Source organism: Salvelinus alpinus, chromosome 29 (assembly GCF_045679555.1).
Source record: "Salvelinus alpinus chromosome 29, SLU_Salpinus.1, whole genome shotgun sequence".
Taxonomy (NCBI): domain Eukaryota; kingdom Metazoa; phylum Chordata; class Actinopteri; order Salmoniformes; family Salmonidae; genus Salvelinus; species Salvelinus alpinus.
In genome coordinates this window covers 44952102-44978256 of record NC_092114.1, presented here as the reverse complement: position 1 = coordinate 44978256, position 26155 = coordinate 44952102, and the positions used below count along the sequence as shown (strand labels likewise).

Genomic DNA, 26155 nt, shown 5'->3' with positions numbered 1-26155 from the left:
GGGTATCATTGTAGAAAATGTCACTTCTCCCCTCCATAGGCTCAGTAGCCTATATACATGTATTTTCTACAACAGAATATTAAAAGTCACAGTGCAACCTGCTGCATTTTCTCTCTGCCCATTGTTGCGTCACGGAATACTAATACATTCCACATATAGACCTAGTGTTATGCACCCATCTTTGTTTAATGGTATAATGAACCCTCAATCCTCCCACCAGGCTGTGCCTTCCTGACATACTGCGAACGAGAGTCTGCCCTCAAGGCCCAGAATGCACTGCACGAGCAGAAGACGCTACCAGGGGTGAGTGCTCTCTCTGACATTCAACAGCACACACTGGCTGAGTCCCAAATGGCATCCTATTCCCTATGTAGTGCACTATTGGCTAGAGCCTTATGGGCCCTGGTCAAAATTAGTGCACTAGTACTACGTAGGAAAATCGGGTCCCATTTGGGACGCAACCACTTCCATGAGCACAAGGCGGAACAAGTGGCAGTCTACCTCACTGCACTACACACACACAGACACAACAGTGTGCCACAGAAAAAATAACTCACTCTGACATGTGAGCTCCACTTCCCTTTGAGTTGATTTGCCCAAGAGGAAGGTCAGAGGCGGCTTTCCTATATTTCCCTATACATGACGCATCCAGTCAGCGTCTTAGTCATCATCCTACGTCTTGGTGGGTTGGGAGTGACAGCTTAGGGGCATGCCGGAGTTACTTTGCCCTCTCTCGCGTCCCGCACATTTGAATCAAAGTTAGAGCAGCTTGTTTAGCATAACCAGGCAGCAGGTGTGCTGCCAAGTGACATTTATGGAGCAGAATGTGACATGACAGGCGTTCTCTCTCGGCAGTCTCTATAGAAACAGACTAGTATTGCATTCCGAATGCTATTGCCTATGGTGCCTTCAGAAAGTATTCATACCCCTTGACATATTCCACATTTTGTTGTTACCCATCTACACACAATATCCCATAATGACAAAGTGAAAACATATTTAATTTTTTTTTTTAAACTAATTTATTGAAAATGAAATAGATCTCATTTATATACAGTACCAGTCAAAAGTTGACACACTTGCTCATTCAAGGGTTTTTCTTTATTTTGACTATTTTCTACATTGTAGAATAATAGTGAAGACATAAAAACAATGAAATAACACATGTAGTAACCAAAAAAGTGTTAAACAAATCAAAATATATTTTATATTTGAGATTCTTCAAAGTAGCCACCCTTTGCCTTGATGACAGCTTTGCATACTCTTGGCATTCTCTCAACCAGCTTCATGAGGTAGTCTCCTGGAATGCATTTCAATTAACAGGTGGGATTTGTTAAACGTTAATTTCTGGAATTTCTTTCCTTAATGCGTTTGAGTCAATCAGTTGCGTTGTGACAAGGTAGGGATGGTATACAGAAGATAGCCCTATTTGGTAAAAGACCAAGTCCATATTATGGCAAGAACAGCTCAAATAAGCAAAGAGAAACAACAGTCCATCATTACTTTAAGACATGAAGGTCAGTCAATTTGGAAAATAAATGCTTCAGAGTTCAAGTAACAGACACATCTCAACATCAACTGATCAGAGGAGACTGCGTGAATCAGGCCTTCATGGTCGAATTGCTGCAAAGAAACCACTACTGCAGGACACCAATATGAAGAGACTTGCTTGGGCCAAGAAGCATGAGCAATAGACAATAGACCGGTGGAAATCTGTCCTTTGGTCTGATGAGTCCCGATTTGACATTTTTTGTTCCAAATGCTGTGTCTTGTGAGACGCAGAGTAGGTGAACGGATGATCTCCGCATGTGTGGTTCCCACCGTGAAGCATGGAGGAGATGGTGTGGGGGTGCTTTGCTGGTGACACTGTCTGTTATTTATTTAGAATTCAAGGCACACTTAATCCGCATGGCAACCACAGCATTCTGCAATGATACGTCATCCCTTATGATTTGGGTTTAGTGGGACTACCATTTGTTTTTCAACAGGACAATGACCCAAAACACACCTCCAGGCTGTGTAAGGGCTATTTGACCAAGAAGGAGAGTGATGGTGCTGCATCAGATGACCTGGCCTCCACAATCACCCGACCTCAACCCAATTGAGATGGTTTGGGATGAGTCGGACCGCAGAGTGAAGGAGAAGCAGCCAACAAATGCTCAGCATATATGGGAACTCCATCAAGACTGTTGGAAAAGCATTCCCCCTGAAGCTGGTTGAGAGAATGCCAAGAGTGTGCAAAGCTGTCATCAAGGCAAAGGGTGGCTACTTTGAAGAATCTCAAATATAAAATATATTTTACAGGTAACACTTTTTGGGGTTTCTACATGATTCTATATGTGTTATTCAATAGTTTTGTTGTCTTCACTATTATTCTACAATGTAAAAAATAAAAAACCCTTGAATGAGTAGGTGTGTCCAAACTTTTGACTGGTTCTGTAAGTGTTCAGACCCCTGAGTCAATACTTTGTAGAAGTACCTTTTGGCGGTGATTACAGCTTTGAGTCGTCCTGGGTGTGTCTGTATCAGCTTTGCACATCTGGGGATTTTCTCCCGTTCTTTCTTGCAGATTTTCTCAATCTCTGTTAAGATTACTGCACCTGTACATAGCCCATCTATAATTTAGCCCAAACAACTACCTCTTTACCTACTGTATTTATTTATTTATTTTGCTCCTTTGCACCCCATTATTTCTATCTCTACTTTACACTTTCTTCCACTGCAAACCAACCATTCCAGTGTTTTATATTTTATTTGTTTTTTTACTTGCTATATTGTATTTACTTCGCCACCATGGCCTTTTTATATTTTTATTTATATATATATTTTGTTTGCCTTCACCTCCCTTATCTCACCTCACTTGCTCACATTGTATATAGACTTATTTTTCACTGTATTATTGACTGTATGTTTGTTTTACTCCATGTGTAACTATGTGTTGTATGTGTCGAACTGCTTTGCTTTATCTTGGCCAGGTCGCAATTGTAAATGAGAACGTGTTCTCAATTTGCCTACCTGGTTAAATAAAGGTGAAATAAATAAATAAAAAGTTTAGATGAGGAGCGGCGGTGAAAAGCAATCTTCAAGCCTTTCCACAGATTTTCAATGGGATTGTCTGGGCCACTCAAGGACTTTAATATTCTTGTTCTGAAGCCATTCCAGTGTTGCGTTGGCTGTATGCTTGGGGTCATTGTCCTGTTAGAACGTAAATCTTCCCCCTAGTCTAAGGTCGTTTGCTCTCTGAAGCTGGTTCTTATCAAGGATTTGCCTGTATTTGGCTCCATTCATTGTTCCTTCTATCCTTAGTCTCCCAGTCCCTGCCGCTGAAAAGCATCCCCATAGCATGATGCTGCCACCACCATACTTTACGGTAGGGATGGTGTTAGATGGGTGATGAGCTCTGCATGGTTTTCGCCATACATAACGCTTTGCATTCAGACCAGAGTTAAATGTTTGTCTCATCAGACCACAGAATCCTTTGCCTTATGTCTTTTTATGTGCCTTTTGGTAAACCCCAGGTGTGCTGACATGTCATTTGGCCCATCTACCATAAGCCCAGGTTGGTAAAGTGCTGTAGAGACTGTCCTTCTGGCAGGTTCTCCCATCTCAGCCAATGAACTCTGTAGTTCTGTCAGAGTGGTTATTGGGTTCTTGGTCACCTCCCAGACCAAGGTCCTTCTTGCTCGGTTGCTCAGTTTGATTGGACGGCCAGCTCCAGGCAGTCTGGGTAATTCCATATTTTTTTTCATTTCCCAATGATTGACACCGCTGTGCTCTTAGAAACGTTCAACACTGTATAAATAGTTTTATACCCTTCCCCAGATATATGCCTTATCACAATATACCTTGGAGCTCTATGGACAGTTCCTTGGACTCTATATGGTGTAGTTTCTACTCTGACATGCACTGTCAACTGTGGAACCTTGTATAGACAGGTGTTTCTTTCTAAATCATGTCCAAACAATTGAATTGGCCACACGTGGACTCCAAGTTGTAGTGACATCTCAAGGACGTTCGAAGGAGATTGTATGCGCCGAAGCTCAATTTGGAGTGTCATAGCAAAGGGGTGTGAATACTTATTTAAATGAGAGATTTCTGTATTTAATTTTAAATAAATTAGCAAACACTTCTAAAAACATGTTTTTAATCCATTTTGAATTCAGGCTGTAACACAACAATGTGTCAAGGGTTATTATGAATACTTTATGTAGGTACAGTATTTACTGCACTACTTTTGACCAGGGCCCATTGGGTTCTGGTCAAAAGTAGTGCACTATGCAGGGAATAGGGGCCACCATTTGGGACTCTAAATAGGCTATATGCAACACGGCTAGGAATTATTATTGGACAAACCTGCTTTCCTCCTCCACTCACTCTGCCTCCTCTCAATATCTCCCTCTTCTTTTTATTGAGGTTTACTGAGTTGTATTCTTTATTGGGTTTTATTACCAGTATTTCCATTTTAAGATGGTAGTGGGCCAAATCAAAGTGTATTTGTCATTCGCCCAGGACACAGCGTAGTGTACTCAGTACAATGAAATGCTTACTCGCAAGCTGAGACAGTGAGGAGCATTTGGGAGCCAGAGAGGTAGAGTTAGCACTAGCAGCAATATACTGTAAATCCTATTATTAGCATGACAGTAGTCTGGCCTTCCTGACCTCTCAGAGGGGATCAGCAGGCAGGTTCCCCGTCGCTAAACCCTGTCTCCCTCGTCTATCTCCCCAGTGACTCGCTTCCCAGACCTTCTCACCTAAGCCATGTACAACCGTCCAAGAACAACCTCCCCCTCGTGTCCCCCATCCCAACCCCCGCAATGATGAAAACCACCTTATTAGCTAGACACTGACTACCTCCCCCCCCACCCCCGGACAAGTAGTATCCCTACCCCCACTACCAGCTGTGGTGTAATCGTTATCTAATAGCACCTGCACTGCCAGAGAATAATTAACTTCACCATCCCCTTGTCAGGGACGCTATAAAGAAAAAACATGAAAGTAATTGTAAGACACGAATACACCAATGTGCTTCTGAATACAGAAAGCTGAAGCATGTCATTATCTCTCTCCTCTTTCTGCATTTATATTCAACATCCCTCTGTCTGTAGTGAGCTATATGCTGCCTGCCATGGTGGAAAATGTCGGTGCTTTTAATTGTCCTCACAATACTCAACTACGGCCGAAAAGTAGATATAAAAGGAGTAAGGAGAGGGGGGGGGGGGATGAAGGGACGGCGGGATGAACATATGGTCTGATCTGAGTGGCACCTGGCCTTGTGTTTAATTTCAGGTGAGAGACACTCCGTCTCACTGACATGGAGGCAGAGGATAGTGTCGAAAGGAGAATCTGCTGGTCTCTCTCTCCTCCCGTCTTGTACTCATGTCCTCCCGTCGCCTCTGTTTCTCCATCTCCCCGCTGCGATCTCTTGCTGTCTGAATTCTGTTTTGTTGCCATCCCAGTGTGTCTGGTCAACTTCACTACTACAGCTGCTGGAGACGGAGAAACTCTGGGCAGATAAACATGACCAACTCACAAATTGAATATAACCTATATATATATCCCTTTTCCTCTATCCCCCTTTATCTACATTTTGGATCTAGATTGTATGTGCTTTCACAATGGTCATCCCCACTGGTAAGGGTCAAATGCTTGTTTCGTTGATTTATTATGATAATGTTACACTGAAATCAGAACCGGACATTGCCCTTCATTAGCAAGAAATAACCAGGTGACGATGGATTTAGTAAAGTCGGCCTGTGAATGAAATTCCAATATTTTAGGACTCATTTTGAATAATGAAATGTACATAATTTTTTTTTGCGTGCAGATTGCTGGGGCATGTCTCCAGAGATAGAATGAGACGACATAAGACTGTGTGTGTTGTGGGGGAGGGGGAGGGCAGGTGTTCAGACTGACATGGTTTGCTGAAGGGGGGATGGAGCGTGTATGCTCGGGAAGAAAACATCCAGAGATGTGGATTGGAGATGTTGACGTCTTCATAAAGGAAATAAGAACGTACACACCGCTCTTGTCAGCATCAATAGTTTATTTAGCTTCGTCAGAGCTTCTTTTCTTTTTTTTTTAGATCTTCATAAAAGAATAGACGCTCTCCCTAAAAAAAAAATCTGACATCTGACTAAGCTTGGCATTTACTCAGCCATGAGTCAGACACATTATTTTGTGAATAGTCTGAAAATGAATGAATTTATGACTAACAATTGAGCATACACACTGTGTGTGTGTGTGTGTGTGTGTGTGTGTGTGTGTGTGTGTGTGTGTGTGTGTGTGTGTGTGTGTGTGTGTGTGTGTGTGTAAACATACATACAGTTGAAGTCGAAAGTTTACATACAGCTTAGCCAAATACATTTAAACTCCGTTTTTCACAATTCCTGACATTTAATCCTGGTAAGAAATCCCTGCTTTAGGTCAATTAGGATCAACACTTTATTTAAAAAATTTGAAATGTCAGAATAATAGTAGAGAGAATGATTTCTTTCTTCATCACATTCCCAGTGGATCAGAAGTTTACATACACTCAATTAGTATTTGGTAGCGTTGCCTTTAAGTTGTGTAACTTGGGTCAAATGTTTCGGGTAGCCTTCCACAAGCTTCCCACAATAAGTTGGGTGAATTTTGGCCCATTCCTCCTGACAGAGATGGTGTAACTGAGTCAGGTTTGCTCGCACACTTTTTTTCAGTTCTGCACACACATTTTCTATGGGATTGAGGTCAGGGCTTTGTGATGGCCACTCCAATACCTTGACTTTGTTGTCCTTAAGCCATTTTGACACAACTTTGGAAGTATGCTTGCTGTCATTTCTCCAAAAAGTACGATCTTGTGCAGTTGTGCAGTTGCAAACCATAGTCTGGCTTTTTATTGGCGGTTTTGGAGCAGTGGCTTCTTCCTTGCTGAGCGGCCTTTCAGGTTTTGTCGATATAGGACTCGTTTTACTGTGGATATAGATACTTTTGTACCTGTTTCCTCCAGCATCTTCACAAGGTCCTTTGCTGTCGTTCTAGGATTGATTTGCACTTTTCGCACCAATGTACGTTCATCTCTAGGAGACAGAATCCGTCTCCTTCCTGAGCGGTATGATGGCTGCGTGGTCCCATGGTGTTTATACTTGCGTATTATTGTTTGTACAGATGAACGTGGTACCTTCAGGCGTTTGGAAATTGCTCCCAAGGATGAACCTTGGAGGTCTACAATTTTTTTTCTGAGGTCTTGGCTGATTTCTTTTGATTTTCCCATGATGTCAAGCAAAGAGGCACTGAGCTTGAAGGTAGGCCTTGAAATACATCCACAGGTACACTTCCAATTGACTCAAATGATGTCAATTAGCCTATCAGAAGCTTCTAAAGCCATGATATAATTTTCTGGAATTTTCCAAGCTGTTTAAAGGCACAGTCAACTTAGTGTATGTAAACTTCTGACCCACTAGAATTGTGATACGCTGAAATAATCTGTCTGTAAACAATTGTTGGAAAAATTACTTGTCATGCACAAAGTAGATGTCCTAACCGACTTGCCAAAACTATAGTTTGTTAACAATAAATTTGTGGAGTGGTTGAAAAACGAATTTTAATGACTCCAACCTAAGTGTATGTAAACTTCTGACTTCAACTGTGTGTGTGTATGTATATATACACATATGTATATATACACAGTATGCCTGTGGGGTAGCCTATTTGTTATATGTGCTGTGTGTAAGCATTAAAAGCAGTGAGTAGTCTGACCAGGGATGATTTATTATAACGAGTGCATATCTGAGCACACGTATCTGATTGAACTATTAAAGTGTGTGTGTGTACATTTGCATATGTATGCATATAATTACGGGCTGATATCAATGTGTGCAAGCCAAGGGATAGTACAGATGTCATGCACACTCACCTCACTGTAGAAAGACTCAACAGCTGTCACTTGGGGAGACTGTAGGGATGAATGTAGAATAGATTCAATTTACGAGGAGGGTAAATGGGTGTGAATTGAAGAGAAATTGGATGAATGGCGGGGGGTGGGGAGGAGGGTGGGAAAGGGGGTAAGAAATTAATGAAAGTTTGACATGAGCAGCGGGTGGGGGTGGGTCAGTGGGGGTTGTGGGACGAGGGTGCTTTGAGGCAGTACGTTTATCAGCTTAAATACAGACATCTGTTACAGAGAACGATGGTGTTTTGTCGGAGGGGTGGGGGTACGAGTGTGTGTGCGTGTATGTGGAGTGTAAAGGGGCTCTTATGATGAAACTCATCAGATTCTGTGAACTCGGGCACACAGAGCAGGGCCAGCGTTTAATCTGATGGACATGCATCTATATATATATTGCACTTAGGTGGAATTAAACTGACTGAACCTAACAAAACAAAAAAAACTAGGACGCAGCTCTATGAAAACAAGTCTAGCTCCCACAATTTTTGTTTTTTTTACCCCTGTGCAATATGGACAAACATAACATATGGTTAACACATACTTCCAACATTATGCACAGAGAAAATGGTCAACGATTCTATACTGTACCTACTTCCGTATATCTCTACTTTTAGAGATATACTCTGCATCTTCGGACGAAGAAAAGCAGCGAGGTTGTATTTCAACGTATGACCCCACCCTAGAGAGCGTTGAATGTGTAAACAGGCCGAGCATGACTAGCAGTGACATACTGAAGACAGGCTTGCTCATTGATTACAGATTGTTAACGTGTGTGTGTGTGCGTGCGTGCGTGCGCAGGGAGATTTCCCATCTGTGTTTGCGATTGTACCTCTTTTTCTGTGCCTGCCTTTGTTGCTTTGTTTATCTCTTTGTGTGCCTGAGTGTTTTTCTATGTCTGTGATTTATCTCTTTGTTTGCATCTGCGAATAGAGATATAGCCTATGTCTCCACCTGTGTGTTTTCTGTGCTCTGTAATTATCTCTGTACATGTTCAGATGTGTGCTCTGTCTGTGTGTGTGTGTGATGTGGAGGGAGATATGGGGGGGGGGTTGATTATAGTCGCAGGTCTCGTTGCCAGGAGACGGCGGGGACGAGGGATGCCAGGTTGCTAGGTAACCGGCGCGATGCAATGACCAGCGCTGTGTGATGGAGCGGAGGGAGGCGAAAGGGAAAATTGTCTTTGTGCCCCCCCCCCCCCTTCCCTCACTCCCACCCTCCCTCTCTTGAAAGAGACAGAGATGGTCTCCGCTGATATATTTACCTTTCAGTCACTGCTTTTCTGGCAGACGGGCAGAATGGACTTGAATTAGAGAGAAATGTGTCACCCTCTTTACTGCAGCCTGTTTGGGGCTTATTGATACAGTGAGTGAGTGGAGGGGACAGAGATTATGAGCTGTCCTCTGGTTTGGAAGAGGGCAAGAGAGGAGAGAAATGTGATGAAGAATGTGATTAACAGGGATATACACACCCTGTCTCTGCTATCATCTCCCATCCCACATTTAGGCTCCTCTATAAATATGAGCGTGTGTGTGTGTGTGTGCACACAAGCATCTGTAAGTATGACGTGTGTGTGCATTTAGGGGATGTGGTCAGGTGTGGGGGAGGGGTCTTGCTGTGATTTGGTTGGATGATCTATGGATTTAATATCTCATACTCTAATCCTAGCGAAATCCCTTTTGGCATCACAGGGGGAAAAATTAACTGTGTGTGTGTGTGCTCACATCAATGTGAGCAAGAGTGTTTATACATATGAGGCTGCCATGAACAGACGGCGCATGTGTCTACAGACTGCCTGTGTGGACATGTGTGTTTGTGCCACTGTGTTTGTAGAGTTTGAGAAATAATCATAATGTCACTGTAGATTTTGGATTTTAAAAAACGGCAACATGAACATTGAGAGATAAAATGGGTCACAGATACGGCCGGTTTGACCTTTGGCTGTATTTTATTTGTGCTGTGTTTTTTTTAAAAATGAGCCTGTTGATTTGCAGAGAAAAATATGAAGTGGCTCGGCTCGCACAGTGGAATAGATGGAGACATTTTCTTGGTCCCCACAGTATCTGCCCTTGTGGCAGCAGTTAAATGCAACAGGCACCATCCCCATGTCCCTTTGTCCCTAAAATCCCAGTTCTCCCCCAAGCATCCTTTCTCCCTCACGACATGCACATCCTCATAATCCCAATGTCTCTCAACCTAGTACCACCCTTTTAGTCATTCGTTTTTTTTCTCTCCTTCATCCCTCTTTTTTTTTTCTCTCCTACGCACGTTGTTCGGGGCAACCTTGTTTACCTGCTGTGGATCTCATCACAAGGGTGTCATGGTGACCGCAATGTGAGGTGGAGACTTTGTCAGAGGAGCAGGGCTGGTTGCCGTGCCGATGTCGAGTGCCACTGCCTTGATGGCCTCCCCCTTCTCCAAGCCTTGCTCTTGTATACTCTAATTCCAGTCTCTTGTGCCATCTGGTCTGCTTCTACTCCTTATCGTACCCGTGGAAGCACTCAAGTCATAGATTGAGTAACCAAGCGTTTATATGAAATATACTCTGTTTTATTCAGGGCGTTTTATATCCTGAAATTCGATTTGAGACCAGGTTTATACGAGCAATCTATCAAACAATTGTTGCGTCATGATGAGGTTGTCAGTAAAGTCCAAGTGTTGGCTAAGACGGGATATTTTGGTTTTGCGTGTTTTAATACAGTAATCTTTAACCCGATGCAAGTTAAATTAACTCATTTAGCAGGTGACTTTATCCAAGGTGACTTTGTCGAACATTTTGAGGCGTGGAGAACAACATCACCTCTGAGAAGAAAATTAAATTCTATTTACTGACTTCCGGAAACATTCACCACGTTCACATGCGTTTGAATTACTGCTTTCGTTCCTTCCCGGTAAACAGATGCTTCTCAATCCACATGGTCATCGAATTCATTGTCGTAATCAATGGCTCGTTCTCCATCAGAAAACACCAGGCCTGCTGGTGATGGTGTTTGTGCATGCAGGTGGCAAGGGCCCGGCCAGCACTGATCAATACTGTCTCCCAGTGACCGATCACAGCTGATCAATCAGAGACGGGGATCAGTGACTAGCTCAAATGTCACCAGCTCCATAATTAAGACCTTCATTAAGCCAGCGGTAACATTTACATTTACATTTACATTTAAGTCATTTAGCAGACGCTCTTATCCAGAGCGACTTACAAATTGGTGCATTCACCTTATGATATCCAGTGGAACAACCACTTTACAATAGTGCATCTAACTCTTTTAAGGGGGGGGGGGGTTAGAAGGATTACTTTATCCTATCCTAGGTATTCCTTAAAGAGGTGGGGTTTCAGGTGTCTCCGGAAGGTGGTGATTGACTCCGCTGACCTGGCGTCACACTGTCACTCTGTCCAGCTCCTTTCTGCTCGCCAATCCCTTTCCTCTCTGCACCCTCCACCCGCTCTCCTTCTCACTGCACCGCCAAACATTTAAGAGAGAGCTTTGAAGTGCCTAGCTATGCCTAGATCATTATAAGGATTGTGTTAGTGGTCCACAACTGTTGTGAAGTCATTTTTTGTGGATTGGGTTTTGATGACGCGTGAAAGGTTGTCTGTTTCTTACTTAGTTTTGGTTGCGCTCTCCTCATTCTGGTCTGATTCTGATTCGATCCACTCCTCTACTGCTCCTTCCCCCTCTCTCTCTGCTCAGAATCTTTCGCCATTCTAATCCAGCATGCTTTGGTAATCCAGATTAGCCGGCGAGCAGTCTTAATCTTATCACTTGCCCAATCCCGCGTGGGTGTGTGCTTTTCCTGTTTTTTTTTTTAATGCCTGATAGGGAGAGAAGAAACGATAGAGGACAGGATTAGATAAGGGCGTTTGAGAGGGAGGGGGGACAAGAAAAGTGAATGAGATCTTGAACAGTATCACTGACAGACTCTGGGAGGGAATATACTTGATAGGGAATGAGAGGAGAGGAAAAGGAGAGCAGTAAACCAGGAGGGTGATGGGTTGAGGCAGGGTAGGGCTTCATCAGAAGCCCAGGGAGTGGCCAGCACACATTCCAGCTCTTTTCTTGTGTTCTACTTACATATGCACAATATGCATGCATGTATGTACAGTACATATGCAACTAAACAAGCATCTGCTTAATTATGGATGTGCCTTGGGATAAGAGCAACTTACTTACTGACCATGTAATGTGGGCTTTCTATTTCAGATGAACCGGCCCATTCAAGTAAAGCCAGCAGACAGCGAGGGCAGAGGGGGTAAGAGGCATCCGTCCATAGCAACACCTGTTCAAACAACACCTCTCAAACACCTGTCTAACATATTACCTTTTTGAAACAACACTCTGTTTCAAACTAACGACAACGTTTCAAGACAAAACCCTGAAACGGCTCCAGCCCAGCTTCAACAAAAATACCCACTCGTCACTGCTTCTAAGCAACTCCTGCTTCTAAACAATACCTCTAGAAATATTAGTAACTCAAATATTAAAGTAGTAGCATTCTTAAGTGCCTGACTAGAGAAAGTAATTAAAATAAGGATTTCAACCAACTGCGTATTTCATTATGTCACCTAGCGTACAGAACAGTGGATGACGAAGGAGCATTCCAGTCACAGCCAGATCATGCTCTTTATGCAGCAGATTTCCTTGATACTGCCCTCTGGTGGCCTTTTCTGTATATGGCAGGGTTCTAGCACAATAGTCACAGACGTCAACATACTGCATGTTGTAACATCCCACATGAATGCCTAACAATTTAGCTGATCGATGAACACATATTGGGTTTATAAAGCAATGTAAACAATTAAATCATTCAATTATAATCTATGCCTCTGCCTATTCTTGCCCTCAACCAACCACTCTCTCTGCTCTTCTCCCCACCCCCCCATCACTCTCTGTCCATTCCTTTCTCTGCGTTCCTATCTTGGCCCCTCACCTCATCTTCCCCTTAGAAGACAGGAAGCTGTTTGTGGGCATGCTGGGGAAGCAGCAGTCTGATGCGGACGTGAGGAAGATGTTTGAGGCGTTTGGGAACATTGAAGAGTGCACTGTGCTCCGCGGCCCTGACGGCACTAGCAAAGGTAGCTAACACCATTACTGCAACACTGACCCCTACAGCATTTAGCCTTCCATCGACGCCACCACATCAACAGCACTAATATTACCCTTAAGGTCAGGAATCGGTCACATCTAAACTCGTGGCTTTACATAGATGCTTGATTACCTGTGTTTGTTGTATGAGGCATGACCGATGATGCAATATGTTTTATAGATCATCGGTAATGATGCGCAACGCAGTTTATGGGTTATGATTGATGACGCAATGAATGTTTTGTGGACCACGGTTAATGACGTGGCTACAATTGATGAAGTGCCGATTTGTGAGATGCGTTTTTTAGGCCGTAGCCTGCGATATGTCGTGTCACGTGCGGGGAGGCCAGGGTTTGACGATGTGTCATGTTTTGTAGGCTGTGCCTTTGTGAAGTACCAGAACAACGCAGAGGCTGCGGCAGCCATCAGCACTCTGCATGGGAGCCGCACTCTACCGGTCAGTCACACACACACACACACACACACTCACACTCACACTCACACTCACTCACTCTCTCTCTCTCCAAAGCAGTCATTTAGACATAGAGACTCATCCAACAGTTAAACGCTCCTTCTGTCAGACCTCCTATACAAACAGCCTACTGTAGTTTATAGGAGTGGAGAAAATGTATGCTTCTCAGTCCTTCCTTTTCACTGTGTAATTTCTCCCTGCAGGGTGCCTCTTCCAGCCTGGTGGTGAAGTTCGCCGACTCTGAGAAGGAGCGAGGGATAAGGCGCATGCAGCAGGTGGCGTCCCAGCTGGGGGTCATCAGTCCCATGACCTTGCACCTCGGGGCTTACAATGCCTACACACAGGCAGTGAGTACTAGTAGTACTGAACCCCAAGCATTATGCAGAGATTGTAATACTCGAGCCAACACACTGGTAGTGAATGGCTACGCCCCAAATGGCACCCTATTTCTTATACGGGTCATAAGTAGTGCACTACTATAGGGAATAGGGTGCCATTTGGGATGTGATCCTGACAGTGAATGAGACGCCCTCGCTTTTTCGTCTTTGTAGCTGGTGCAGCAGCAGGCTCTGGTGGCCCAGTCGGCGTACTTGTCACCTGTGTCCACCATCACCATGCAGCAGTTGGCTGCCCTCAACCCGAGCAGCCTCATTGCCACGCCCATCACATCACTCACTACATCCTCAGGTACTTAATAACAAGCTGCCGTCCTCTGCCACTTCATCCCCTCCCACAGGATTCTCTGCTCGGCTCAGTTTCTCTTTATATATATTTTGTTTTTCTAAAGTCTTGGCCCCATTTTTTTGTCTGCTTTTGATTCCATTTTATTGCATTTGTTACTGCGTTTTGTTTAACCATGTCTGCCTGTCCCCTGAATGGTCGTCCTGTGCAGGTACCAGCACTCCGCCCACCATGGCAGCCACACCGGTGCCTGCTCTGCCTCCACCACTCAGCTACCCTCCAGTCCCAGCTCCACCCAATGGACAGTCAGCGTCTGAAACCCTGTACACCAATGGAGTTCATTCTTACCAAGGTATCTCACTTACTCTGACTTTGCTTCCATCAGAGTATCATTATGAAAATGTAAGCAAATTAACCTTATTTAGCATGTTGGTTTGTTTACTAAGAATGTAAGCTGTTGCACGGCACCAAATGCCATTTAGAGCATGTAAGCATCCGCCAAAAAGCATGTTTGTATAGCAGTTGATAAATCGGGCTGTTATTTTTCTTTGATTCTCTCTCTCTCAGCTCAAACTCCAGTTTTGGATCCTCTTCAGCAAGCGTACGCAGGGATGCAGCACTACACAGGTGGGACAGTAGTGAGTCCATTTGAGTCCTTAAAATTTCCTGGAGGGAATTTTAGGTTTGAAATGCCCTCGCAACAGTCCTTAATGTTTACTTATGCGAACACACCCACAGCAACTTACCCTTCTGCCTATGGAATGGTGGGGCAGCCATTCCCACACCAACACACAATGGTTGCGCAGCAACATCAGCAGCCTCAGCAACTGCAGCAACGAGAAGGTGATTCCTACCTACTTGTCCTCCCTTCCATGCGTTCTCTCTCTTGACTATTTTCAATGTTGGTGTCCCACAGAGTTTAGACTGCCTCGATCACTACCTCCATCCTGATCATCTCAAGTCACGTTAGAACCCCTCAGGGAGCCTTGATGGTCTAACCTTCCCCTGTATTCTTCTTATTCTTCTCCGCAGGGCCCGAGGGGTGTAACATCTTCATCTATCACCTGCCTCAGGAGTTCTCTGACTCTGAGATGCTGCAAATGTTCGTCCCCTTCGGCAACGTCATCTCAGCGAAGGTCTTTGTTGACCGCGCCACCAATCAGAGCAAGTGCTTTGGTGAGTGACGGTGATGACAACGGCTGCGTCCCAAATGGCACCCCATACCGTAGGCAGTGCACTACTTTTGGCCAGGGCCCATAGGGAATAGTGTGCCACGTTGAGAACATGGTCAATGATGAGGAGGAGGAAGTGCTGGGAAGGGTTATACTCCCTTCTCGTAGTTTAATACTTTCACAGAGTTGGCCATAAGGTTTTGCTTCTGTTTGCTTCGCCTCAGGTTTTGTGAGTTTTGACAACCCGTCCAGTGCTCAGACGGCAATTCAGGCCATGAATGGTTTCCAGATTGGCATGAAGAGGCTCAAGGTGCAGCTCAAGAGGCCCAAGGATGCCAACCGACCCTACTAAATGAGCAAGGGAGATGAGAAGGTGAGCAAGGGGGGATGAGAATGAGGTGTGAGATGGCGGGTCAGGGGGACTGACAGGCAGTGAGAAACTGTGAAAGGTAGGTTATGGGATAATTAGTTCAAATTTTGTGGAAGCTCAGTATTAAAATAATTACTTATCAACAGGGATAAAATAAGTGAACCAGATCCACACATGAGTAAGGTGACAGTCTACTAAAAGCAGTAATTGTTTAAAACATTACATTTAGACAAAATCATAGGACTACTTGGTTTGTTGAGATAAGGCCATACCACTGCCGTGACAAATGGATTGACAACATGTTTCATTATTGAAAAGCAGATTTTATATAGTCCAGACAAATGTTTCATTAACCAGTGTTGTATGATTAGGTTGAAGACAATAACTATTATACGTCATTAATTTATTTTTTACTTTTTATTTATTGTTTTTGTGCTGTGTCATATGTCATTTTCCTGAAAAAAAACCCATCATACCACACTCAAGACTGTCCTGTCCATACATATATCGTGGAGACTACGTCGCTATGGTTGCCTAGCAACCGCTAAAAAACCCTTCCTCTCACAGCGTTGTAAGTTAATTGGCCTGTGTTGGTTGCTGTGGCGATATTGCCTGTGATGGTTGCCATTAGCTATTTTATTTTTGGCCGTTGCCTTTATTCACCATGCTCAACTGCATGGCGAGTTGCTGTGGCGACCATGAATTGTGTTTGGTGCGTTGTGAGTTTCCTCTATTATTTTGTACTGTTTCTATCCTTGCAAACACTGATAAATTACTGTCACTGTACCTTAGATTTTGTAAGCAATTGATTATCATGACAGGCTATTATATTTTTTTGTAATATCTCTTAAATTGCACAGAGCAATATTAAGCATTAACCGTAAATCAAACATGTATCTAAATATTTTCTTTGGATTTTATTTCTGATTAGTTTCCTTTTTGTTGTTTGTCATGATTATCATTCTTACATATCCCCCATGTTTAGTTGGTCGTTGTTTTGGTGAGTGCAGGGCTTTTGTGAGGTCGTAATTGAATCCAAGTGACTTAGTGCCTGAACTTTGTTTGTTTTTGGTATGACTGATTGTGAAAATAACTATGTGTTGCCCACCTACAGTACAAGTTAGTGACATAACGATGCTGTGTGCGTGTACGTGTACGGATCCACATGAAGTACTTGTGTGTATTAATTAATAAATAAAGTAGTGTGTGTGGTTTTGTGTGTACCAAGTGAGATACCGTTCATGTGAGGGTTTTGGGTAAAACTGTATGGTTGTCATTGTGACACGTCACACGTGCTGCTGACTGAGGAACAGCATTCCTCTGTAGGAATTCTGGGTTACTTCTATTCTCCAATCAAACTTAAAGCCATAGGCTACGGTCTCATGTGGAACCTTCGATATAACAGCTTTAAAAAAAACGTTCTCTTATCTCAAATGATTTAAGAAGAATTTTGAATCTCCTTTGACTCAATTGTTTGGTCAATGCGATGTAACATTAGACTAGGGTATTAAGAAGAGATACAAAAACAATACCGCCCAGAATTCCTATTGTGCATGTTTGAAATTTATTTGCCTGCCAAAACGATATAAAAAAATATTTAATAAAAGCACACCGATGCAGCAGTATGGTTGTCACTGTATGAGTTGCATGGACACTAGGCGTGCTTGTGTAGTTATAAATGAGGACATCCATGTGTGTAACCAACGTGTTTGCAGATGTTTGCCCATACTTCCAAAGAGTGTCAACATACACCATATATATGCTCATCTAAAAGATTTTAATATTTGTTTTCTTTGTATTCATCCTCTCTTTCTGTTTCTCTCTTTCCCAGGGAAGATATAAGAGTTCTATCAAGAAACTGCTTGGGACGTTCCAGCCTTTTGGTTGTTTCGCCAACCGTATAGCACAGGAGCAACAACACTTCTCAGAAAATATGATAAATATATGTATCTGCAACAATAACAAAAAATCTGTAACAACAAAATAACAAACGTGTGGTGGGTGGTTGAGTACACATACCATTCCACAGCTGGATTCAGTCATATTATGTACATACTGTATTGTCAGCTACAAGGTCTACATGAAAAAGCATATCACTTATTCTAATGAACAGGGTTTTACTGTATAGTGTGGTTTGTGGTCCATAACGTAAGGGGGAAGGGCAATGTATGGGGTTGAAGAAGTGGGACGGTAACCTTATCGGGGGGGGGAAATAATATTCTGTATGATTACCATTGGTCGAATTGGTATGTAGATTTAGTTTATTATTTAAAAGTAAATGAAAGAAGGGGTTTCTATCCTTGCAACAGGAAGAAAATCAACTTCTTCTCACTGTACATATCTTTGTTTTAAATGGAGTCAAATAATGAAAATGTGTTATTATAACCACTACTACTGGTATTGGCATAATGGTTGGAGGGAGGGTAATTGGGTGGAATTTTTGTATCTACATTTTTTACATTTAATTTATTTGTTAATGGCGATTTGTTTTATTTTATTTTAGAAAATAGAAGATTCCTGTGGTCTACAAGACTATGGGTAAACTTATTGTAGAATGTTTAATTACATAAATGTAATTATCAAAAAATCATTGTTTAATTATTTATTCCCTACAATTGCTGTTTTAAAACATGTCTTTAAGAAAAATAAAGTAAAATTTAGAAAAGGATGTGTGCGTATGTGGATGTGCAACAGAGAGCAGTGTTTTTTGTTGTTGTTTTTTTTGTTTTTTTATACATACCCCAAAATATTTTTTTTCTGGCTTTCACTCTACTGTAGGAAACTACACTGTTAGTAAATATTTGAAGCCTGCTTGTCATATGAAAGCATAAACAATCAACCCCACATTTATTCTTTTTTTTACCTGTTCAGAGAAAGTCATTAAAGTTGTTAGGTTTATGTCCCATCCTTCATCCTGATGTTACCAGGTTCTGACCACTAGATAGTGCTGTTCCTGCTATAATATAATTTATTTAAAGCTCAATGTTATAGGGATAGTTCACTCAAATTACAAAATGACACTGGTTTCCTTACCCTGGAAACAGTCTGAACAAGTTAAGACAGCTACCCATGCTTTGGTTTCAGATGTTTACTTTTTAGTCAATGGTACCTATATTAGCATTTTATATCCAAATCATCTATAAGTAACATTGAGTGTCACAATCCATTTTTACAGTGCCTTCGGAAAGTATTCAGACCCCTTGGCTTTTTCCACATTTTGTTATGTTACAGCCTTATTCTAAAATTGATTAAATTGAATTTGGGGGGGGGGGGAGAAACAAGCTACACACGATATCACAATGACAAAGCAAAAACAGGTTTTTAGAAATGTTTGCTAATTTATAATAAATAAATAAATGATATATTTACATAAGTATTCAGACCCTTTACTCAGTACTTTGTTGATGCACCTTTGGCAGCGATTACAGCATCAAGTCTTCTTGGGTATGACACTACAAGCTTGGCACATCTGTATTTGGGGAAATTCTCCCATTCTTCTCTGCAGATCCTCTCACGCTCTGTCAGGTTGTCAGGTGCAGCAACGCGCCCAGCTATTTTCAGGTATCTCCAGAGATGTTCGATCGGGTTCAAGTCCGGGCTCTGGCTGAGCCACTCAAAGACATTCAGAGACATGTTCCCGAAGCCACTCTTGCGTTTTCTTGGCTGTGTGCTTAGGGTTGTTGTCCTGTTGGAAAGTGAACCTTCGCCCCAGTCTGAGGTCCTGAGCGATCTGGAGCAGGCTTTCATCAAGGATCTGTCTTTGTACTTTGCTCTTCGTCTTTGCCTCAATTCCTGATTTGTCTCCCAGTCCCTACCACTGAAAAACATCCCCACAGCATAGCATGATGCTGCCACCACCATGCTTTACCATAGGGATGGTGCCAGGTTTCTTCCATATGTGACTCTTGGCATTCAGGCCAAAGAGTTCAATTTTGATTTCATCAAACCAAATAATCTTGTTTCTCATGGTCTGAGAGTCTTTAGGTGCCTTTTGGCAAACTTCAAGCGGGCTGTCATGTGCCTTTTACTGAGGAGTGGCTTCTGTCTGGCCACTCTACCATAAAGGCCTGATTGGTAGACTGTTACAAAGATGGTTGTCCTTCTGGAAGGTCCTCCCACTTCCACAGAGGAACTCTGGATCTCTGTCAGAGTGACCATCGGGTTCTTGGTCACCTCCCTGACCAAGGCCCTTCTCCCCCAATTGCTCAGTTTGGCTGGGCGGACAGCTCTAGGAAGAGTCTTGGTGGTTACAAACTTCTTCCATTTAAGAATGATGGAGGCCACTGTTGTTGGGGACCTTCAATGCTGCAGAAATGTTTTGGTAGCCTTCCCCAGATCTGTGCCTCGACACAATCCTGTCTCGGTGCTCTACGGACAATTCCTTTGACCTCATGGCTTGGTGTTTGCTCTGACATGCACTGTCAACTGTGGGACCAAAAGACAGGGGTGTGTGCCTTTCCAATCAATATAATTTACCACAGGTGGACTCCAAGTTGTAGAAATATCTCAAGGATGATCATTGCAAACAAGATGCACCTGAGCTCAATTTCGAGTCTCATAGCAAAGGGTCTGAATACTTACGTAAATATATGGTATTTCTGTAGTATTTATTTTATTTTTTATAAATTTGCAAAATTTTCCATTTTTTTGCTTTGTCATGATGGGGTATTGTGTGTAGATTGCTGAGGATTATTTTTTTTTTTAAATACTTTTTTGGATTAGGCTGTTTCATAACAAAATGTGGAAAAAGTCAAGGGGTCTGAATACTTTCCCGAAGGCACTCTAGATACTTTTAGGATGTTTTGAACATGAAGAGTGAAAGAGCTAATATACAGTGCCTTCAGAAATTCACACCTCTTGAGTTTTCCACATTTTGTTCCAGCCTGAATTTAAAAATGATTAAAGTGCTAATTATTATTTATAATTGTTTTGTTCACTGGCCTACACATAATAAATACCCCATAATGTCAAAGTGGAATAATGTTTTTTTGATAATTTTAAAAATTAAGCTGAAATGTTTTGAGTCAATAAGTATTTAAGCCCTTTATTATGGCAAGCCTAAATAAGTTCAGGAGTAAAAATGTGCTTAACAAGTCACATAATAAGCTGCATGGACTCAGTCTTTGTGTAATAATAGAGTTTAACATGATTTTTTAAATTACTACCTCATCTCTGTATCCCACACATACAATTAAATGTAAGGGCCCTCCATTGAGCAGTCAATTTCAAGTACAGATTCAACCTCAAAAAATGAGATTTTCCAATGCCTCACAAAGAAGGGTACCCACTGTATTGGTAGATGGTAAAAAGAAAACATTGAAAATCCCTTTGGTGAAGTTATTAATTATTAATTATACTTTGGATAGTGTATCAACACACCCAGTCACTACAAAGATACAGGCGTCCTTCCTAACTTCGTTGCCGGAGAGGAAGGAAATCGCTCAGGAATTTCACCATGAGGCCAATGGTGACTTTGAAACAGTCAGAGTTTAATGGCTGTAATAGGATAAAACTGAGGATGGATCAACAACATTGTAGTTACTCCACAATACTAACCTAATTGACAGAGTGAAAAGGAAGCCTGTACAGAATAAAACATATTCCAAAACATGCATCCTGTTTACAACAAGGCACTAAAGTAATACTGCAAAAAATGTGGCAAAGCAATTAACTTTTTGTCCTGAGTACTAAGTGTTATGTTTGGGGCAAATCCAATACAACACATTCCTGAGTACCACTCTCCATATATTCAAGCATAGTGGTGGCTGCATCATATTATGGGAATGCTTATAATCTCCTATCAGGACTGTGGAGGTTTTCAGGATAAAAAAGAAACGGAATGGAAAACCTGGTTACGTCTGCTTTCCACCAGACACTGGGAGATGAATTCACCTTTCAGTAAGACAATAACCTAAAACACAAGGCCAAATCGACAACGAAGTTGCACACCAATGTCATGACGTTGCCCTCTTTGGACACAGCTCTGCACCATCCCCCTACCTCTGCACAATCCCCCTACCTCTGTCTCCCACACCCAGGCTGCTGTGGTCAGAGGTCATAAATTCCTAGGGAAGATCCATAGCCAGACAGTATAGAGAGAGAGTGAGTTTCATAGAGAGAACAAAGGAATTTCTTCCACCTCACAGAACTGGAGAACCGAACAACATTTATTTTCTGGAGAAGGTATAAAAGATCGGTGAAGAATCCAGCTACGAACTGGTCCGTTTGGTTCAATTTTGTGAAACTCATGGGAGACAATACGGCCACATTACCATAACGCTGTTTATACAATAGCCTCAGATATGAGGCTTACATCTAATTGTTGTATAAGATGAATGAGTGAGGATGATACTGTTTGTGAAATTGTGTAATGTGATTTTGGACTGTTTAATGAAGGAAACTCCAATTCACTTTGGAGTTTAACTAAATGAGAGGACCGCCCATGAGCACAGTTATGGTCTGGCGTCCTGGGACAGGCCCTTTTCTGCTCTTCCGAATAAAACCCCCACCTGGATTTTCTATCACCAGACCAGCGTACCTCGATAACAAGAGGGCGAAGGTTTGAGAGGAGACCGAGCTTACCTCAATTTCGAGGGGGCTAAGGGTTGAGACGAGACCAGTACCTCTATCATAGAGGGAAATAAGGTTTAAGTAGATTGCTGAATCTTTTAACCATCCCACGTGGTTAAACTCTTAGACTATCGATACCGACAGAATAAGAACAAGTCTTTGATATTAATTACTAGTGTGCAGCTAGGAATTCAGTATCATTGAACGCGAAGACCGACAACCGCCGACACATCTATCCTATAACGACATGAATGAATGTCACTCTGAACTATCCATCTAACCACGACAGAGAGAGAGAGTGGACAAACTCTCCAACACTTCAATTGTTATAATTATCACTCTGTCTAACAAGCCGCCATACCGGTTTAGCCCACTAGGGCACATCCCCCTATCATTTCTTTGTAAGTAGTTTAATCACGTAAATAATAATTACAGAGAATTGTTGATAAAGTTTAATCTTCAGTTTAAAGATGCCTAAGACACGACAATGTGGAATAAGTTAAGTATGAATACTTTCGGAAGGCACTGTAGACACCATTGACTTGCATTAGATTTGTGCCACAAATTATAAAAAGTTAGCATTTGAAGCCGTGGCCAACAAAACCAATGCATAGGTTGCTGTCATACCTTGTCAATAGACTGCTTACTAAAGAAACCAATTGAATTTTGTAATTTGTGTGAACTATCCCTTTAACATCGAGGGGAGGGGGGATTCGTCAAATGTTTGTTTTTTTACCTAATAGCAGGAACAGCACCTGGTAACATTGGGATGTAGGATGGGACATAAACTCCAATGACTAATTTCTCTGAACAGGAAAAAAGAAAACATCACCCAATTCTTTGGGAATACACTACACAGGATGAAGAAACAATCCTTTAGAACTGAAGCTCCATACTACTTGTCAGACACAGAGAACTGATACTGTATACTTGTTGTTGACCTGGGATTGGCGTGGGGGGTTCCTTTGGGGGCTTTTCACCATTCCTATGGATTCCTCGTGTCTTTCTTATTGTTAGAAAAAACATTTGGTCCAAATCGGATGTTAGATACTATATTTATTGAATATTCTATGAATCCTAGAAATGAAAATGGCCAATTTGGATGCAATCAATTACCTTAGTTTTTCAGAGATCAAATTATATTCCAATAAAATAACGTTGCAGGAATGCTAATCTTATATGTTTCTAACAACAGAAACGATTCCAGAATAATCTGAGATGGTGGGTGTCGCAATCCTATTTTTTGTGCGACGCAAGACACAATTTAAGGATTATTGTAATGAGGGGGGGGGGGGGTATACAACACTGAGATTTCCATTGCCCCTAGCCTATCCATATTGAACCTCCAGCGGTATAGCTAAACTATACTGAACAAAAATATAAACGCAACATGCAACAATTTCAATTATCATACTGAGTTACAGTTCATATGAGGAAATCAGTCACTTTATATAAATTCATTAGGCACTAATCTATGGATTTCACATGACTGGGAATACAGATATGCATCTGTTGGTCACAGATACCTTTAAAAAATGGGCCTCACAATGGGAGCTTGTCACAGTATTTTTGTTCATTCAAATTGCCATCAATAAAATGCAATTGTGTTCATTGTCTGTAGCTTATGTCTGTCCATACCATAACCCCACCGCCACCATGGGGCACTCTGCTCACAACGCTGACATCAGCAAACCGCTCCCCAACACAACGCCATACACACGGTCTGCGGTTGTGAGGCCGGTTGGACGTACTGCCAAATTCTCAAAAATTACGTTGGAGGCGGCTTATGGTAGAGAAATGAACATTCAATTAACTGGCAACAGCTCTGGTGGACATTCCTGCTGTCAGCATGCCAATTGCACACTCCCTCAAAACATGAGACATCTGTGACATTGTGTTGTGTGACAAAACTGCACATTTTAGAGTGGCCTTTTATTGTCCCCAGTACAAGGTGCACCTGTGTAATGATCATGCTGCCAGGTGGACGGATTATATTGGAAAAGGAGAAATGCTCACTAACGGGTGGAAACAAATTTGTGCACAACATTTTAGAGAATTACGTTTTTTGTGCATTTGGAAACATTTTGGATATCTTTTATTTCAACTCATGGAACATGGTACCAACACTTTACATGTTGCGTTTATATTTTTGTTCAGTGTAGTTTGTATTAGAGGTCGATCTGCTGGTCCAATGAAAGCATGGTAAACTTATTTTCAACCAACCATTACCTGGCAATACTTCATTCTTGATTTGGAAGGCACCGGTGTCTTATAAACATTTGTTTCTCGTTCCAGGTGGAACTCCAAAAAAACAATATTAAATAAAATATGAAATCAACTTTTTGCACTGTGTGAGGAGGTTCCTCACCATCTTAGCTCCTAGACATCTTGCATTTCCCAACATCTTTGCTGGAACTAGTTGTTTCTAAGCAACACGGTTACGTGTAGGAGAAGATGACAGCTAGTCACACAGTGTGACCCAAACAACACAAACAAGATCTACACACATGCAGGAGGCATTTCTCAGTCAGTACAAAAAGTGGATTTAGTATATTTCCTTGTTATCAGAGTTCCACCTGCAACTGGAAAAAGACGTTTATAAGATACCGGTGCCTTCCAAGTTGAGGAATAACGAAGTATCGTCAAGTAAAGTTGAACATTTCCCCCCTATCCATAACCCATCCTAAGCTAAAACCCTGTACATAGCAGGCCTACGGGGATCGAACTAACTTTTTCACTCCTAATGCAGCCTCGATAATAGGCTACAATTTTGTTTGAAAATGTGATTCATTTTTAGCTCTAACCCCAACAATTTGTTCTATAGTGATTTCTTTCAGGTCAGCCCCATAGACTCTCAGCAGATCTGCAGATAACGTTAACACAGTTCAGTGAACTGGGACTATTTCAACCACCATCACTCACTGAGCTAGTGCTTGTCAGATGCATCCCAACCAATAACTTATATAAACACCAGATGACTGATAGGGGGCACTGTGTTGAAGCCGTTGTGCCTCCATCTTGGTGTGTCTCCGTCGTGGCACTCCCCCAATATTCTAAAACATATTTTGGAAGCTACAGAAATGAATGTATTCATGTCTACATTCGTTTTGCCACATTTATTATATTACAGACACCTTAATGCATACTTTGAAATGATATTATGTGAGCTTAGCAAAAAAATAAATGAAAAAATATGAAAAATGTTTCCTTAGTCTTTTCAAAAATTATTACTAATGTGATATATTCTGATGTATTATTGTCTCTACCTTTTTACCCTTCGTGCTGTTGTCTGTGCCTAACAATGTTTGTACCATGTTAATGCTTCTACCATGTTGTGTTGCTGCCATGTTGTGTTGTCTTAGGTCTCTCTTTATGTAGTGGTGTGGTGTGTCTCTTGTCATGATGTATGTTTTGTCCTACATTTTTATTTTGAATCCCATTCCCCGTCCCCGCAGGAGGCCTTTTGCCTCTAGGTAGGGTGTCATTTCTAAATAAGAATTTGTTCTTAATTGACTTGCTTAGTTAAATAAAGGTTCAATAAAAAATGTACTGTCCCCACTACAACGCAAATACTTAAATACATGTAATTATGACCTTAAAACATTTAATTGAAATACTGTAGAATTCCATTCATTCCTGTGAATGACTGATCCAATATGACCAACCGGTGGCTTCAAAGCTCTCAATGGCCAATAGCATCAGCATCCAGGGTTGGGATGTATATAACCCTAAAACGCTATGTATTGGCCGTTGATAGTATTTCAATTTAATGTTTCAGTGGGGACAGTAACATCATGTGTGGTCAGACCTTGCATCCATAGCTCTGTCTATGCATTTCAGAATGATTAGATTTCTCCAGCCGCATCCCTCAGCTTTTTACTTAAA

General features: G+C 41.9%; 1 protein-coding gene across 5 annotated transcripts in view; it reads left to right on the top strand.

The window, feature by feature from the left end:
* The window catches only part of LOC139558812 (CUGBP Elav-like family member 3), a 60470-nt gene extending 42101 nt beyond the window's left edge, over window positions 1-18369 (top strand). Inside the window, exons 4-15 of one of the 5 annotated variants that reach the window (XM_071374277.1) lie at window positions 221-303; window positions 12124-12172; window positions 12870-12995; window positions 13383-13462; window positions 13681-13824; window positions 14029-14164; window positions 14370-14510; window positions 14726-14785; window positions 14897-15001; window positions 15191-15334; window positions 15555-15703; window positions 17532-18369. In XM_071374277.1, coding sequence (XP_071230378.1) covers window positions 221-303; window positions 12124-12172; window positions 12870-12995; window positions 13383-13462; window positions 13681-13824; window positions 14029-14164; window positions 14370-14510; window positions 14726-14785; window positions 14897-15001; window positions 15191-15334; window positions 15555-15682 — 1196 coding nt within the window. In that variant the 3' untranslated portion in view covers window positions 15683-15703; window positions 17532-18369. Of the gene's footprint in view, window positions 1-220; window positions 304-12123; window positions 12173-12866; window positions 12996-13382; window positions 13463-13680; window positions 13825-14028; window positions 14165-14369; window positions 14511-14725; window positions 15002-15190; window positions 15335-15554; window positions 15704-16186; window positions 16272-17531 lie in introns of all 5 variants that reach the window. The other 4 variants (XM_071374276.1, XM_071374274.1, XM_071374275.1 and 1 more) reach the window with 4 other exon arrangements.
* Window positions 18370-26155: the final 7786 nt, after the last annotated feature.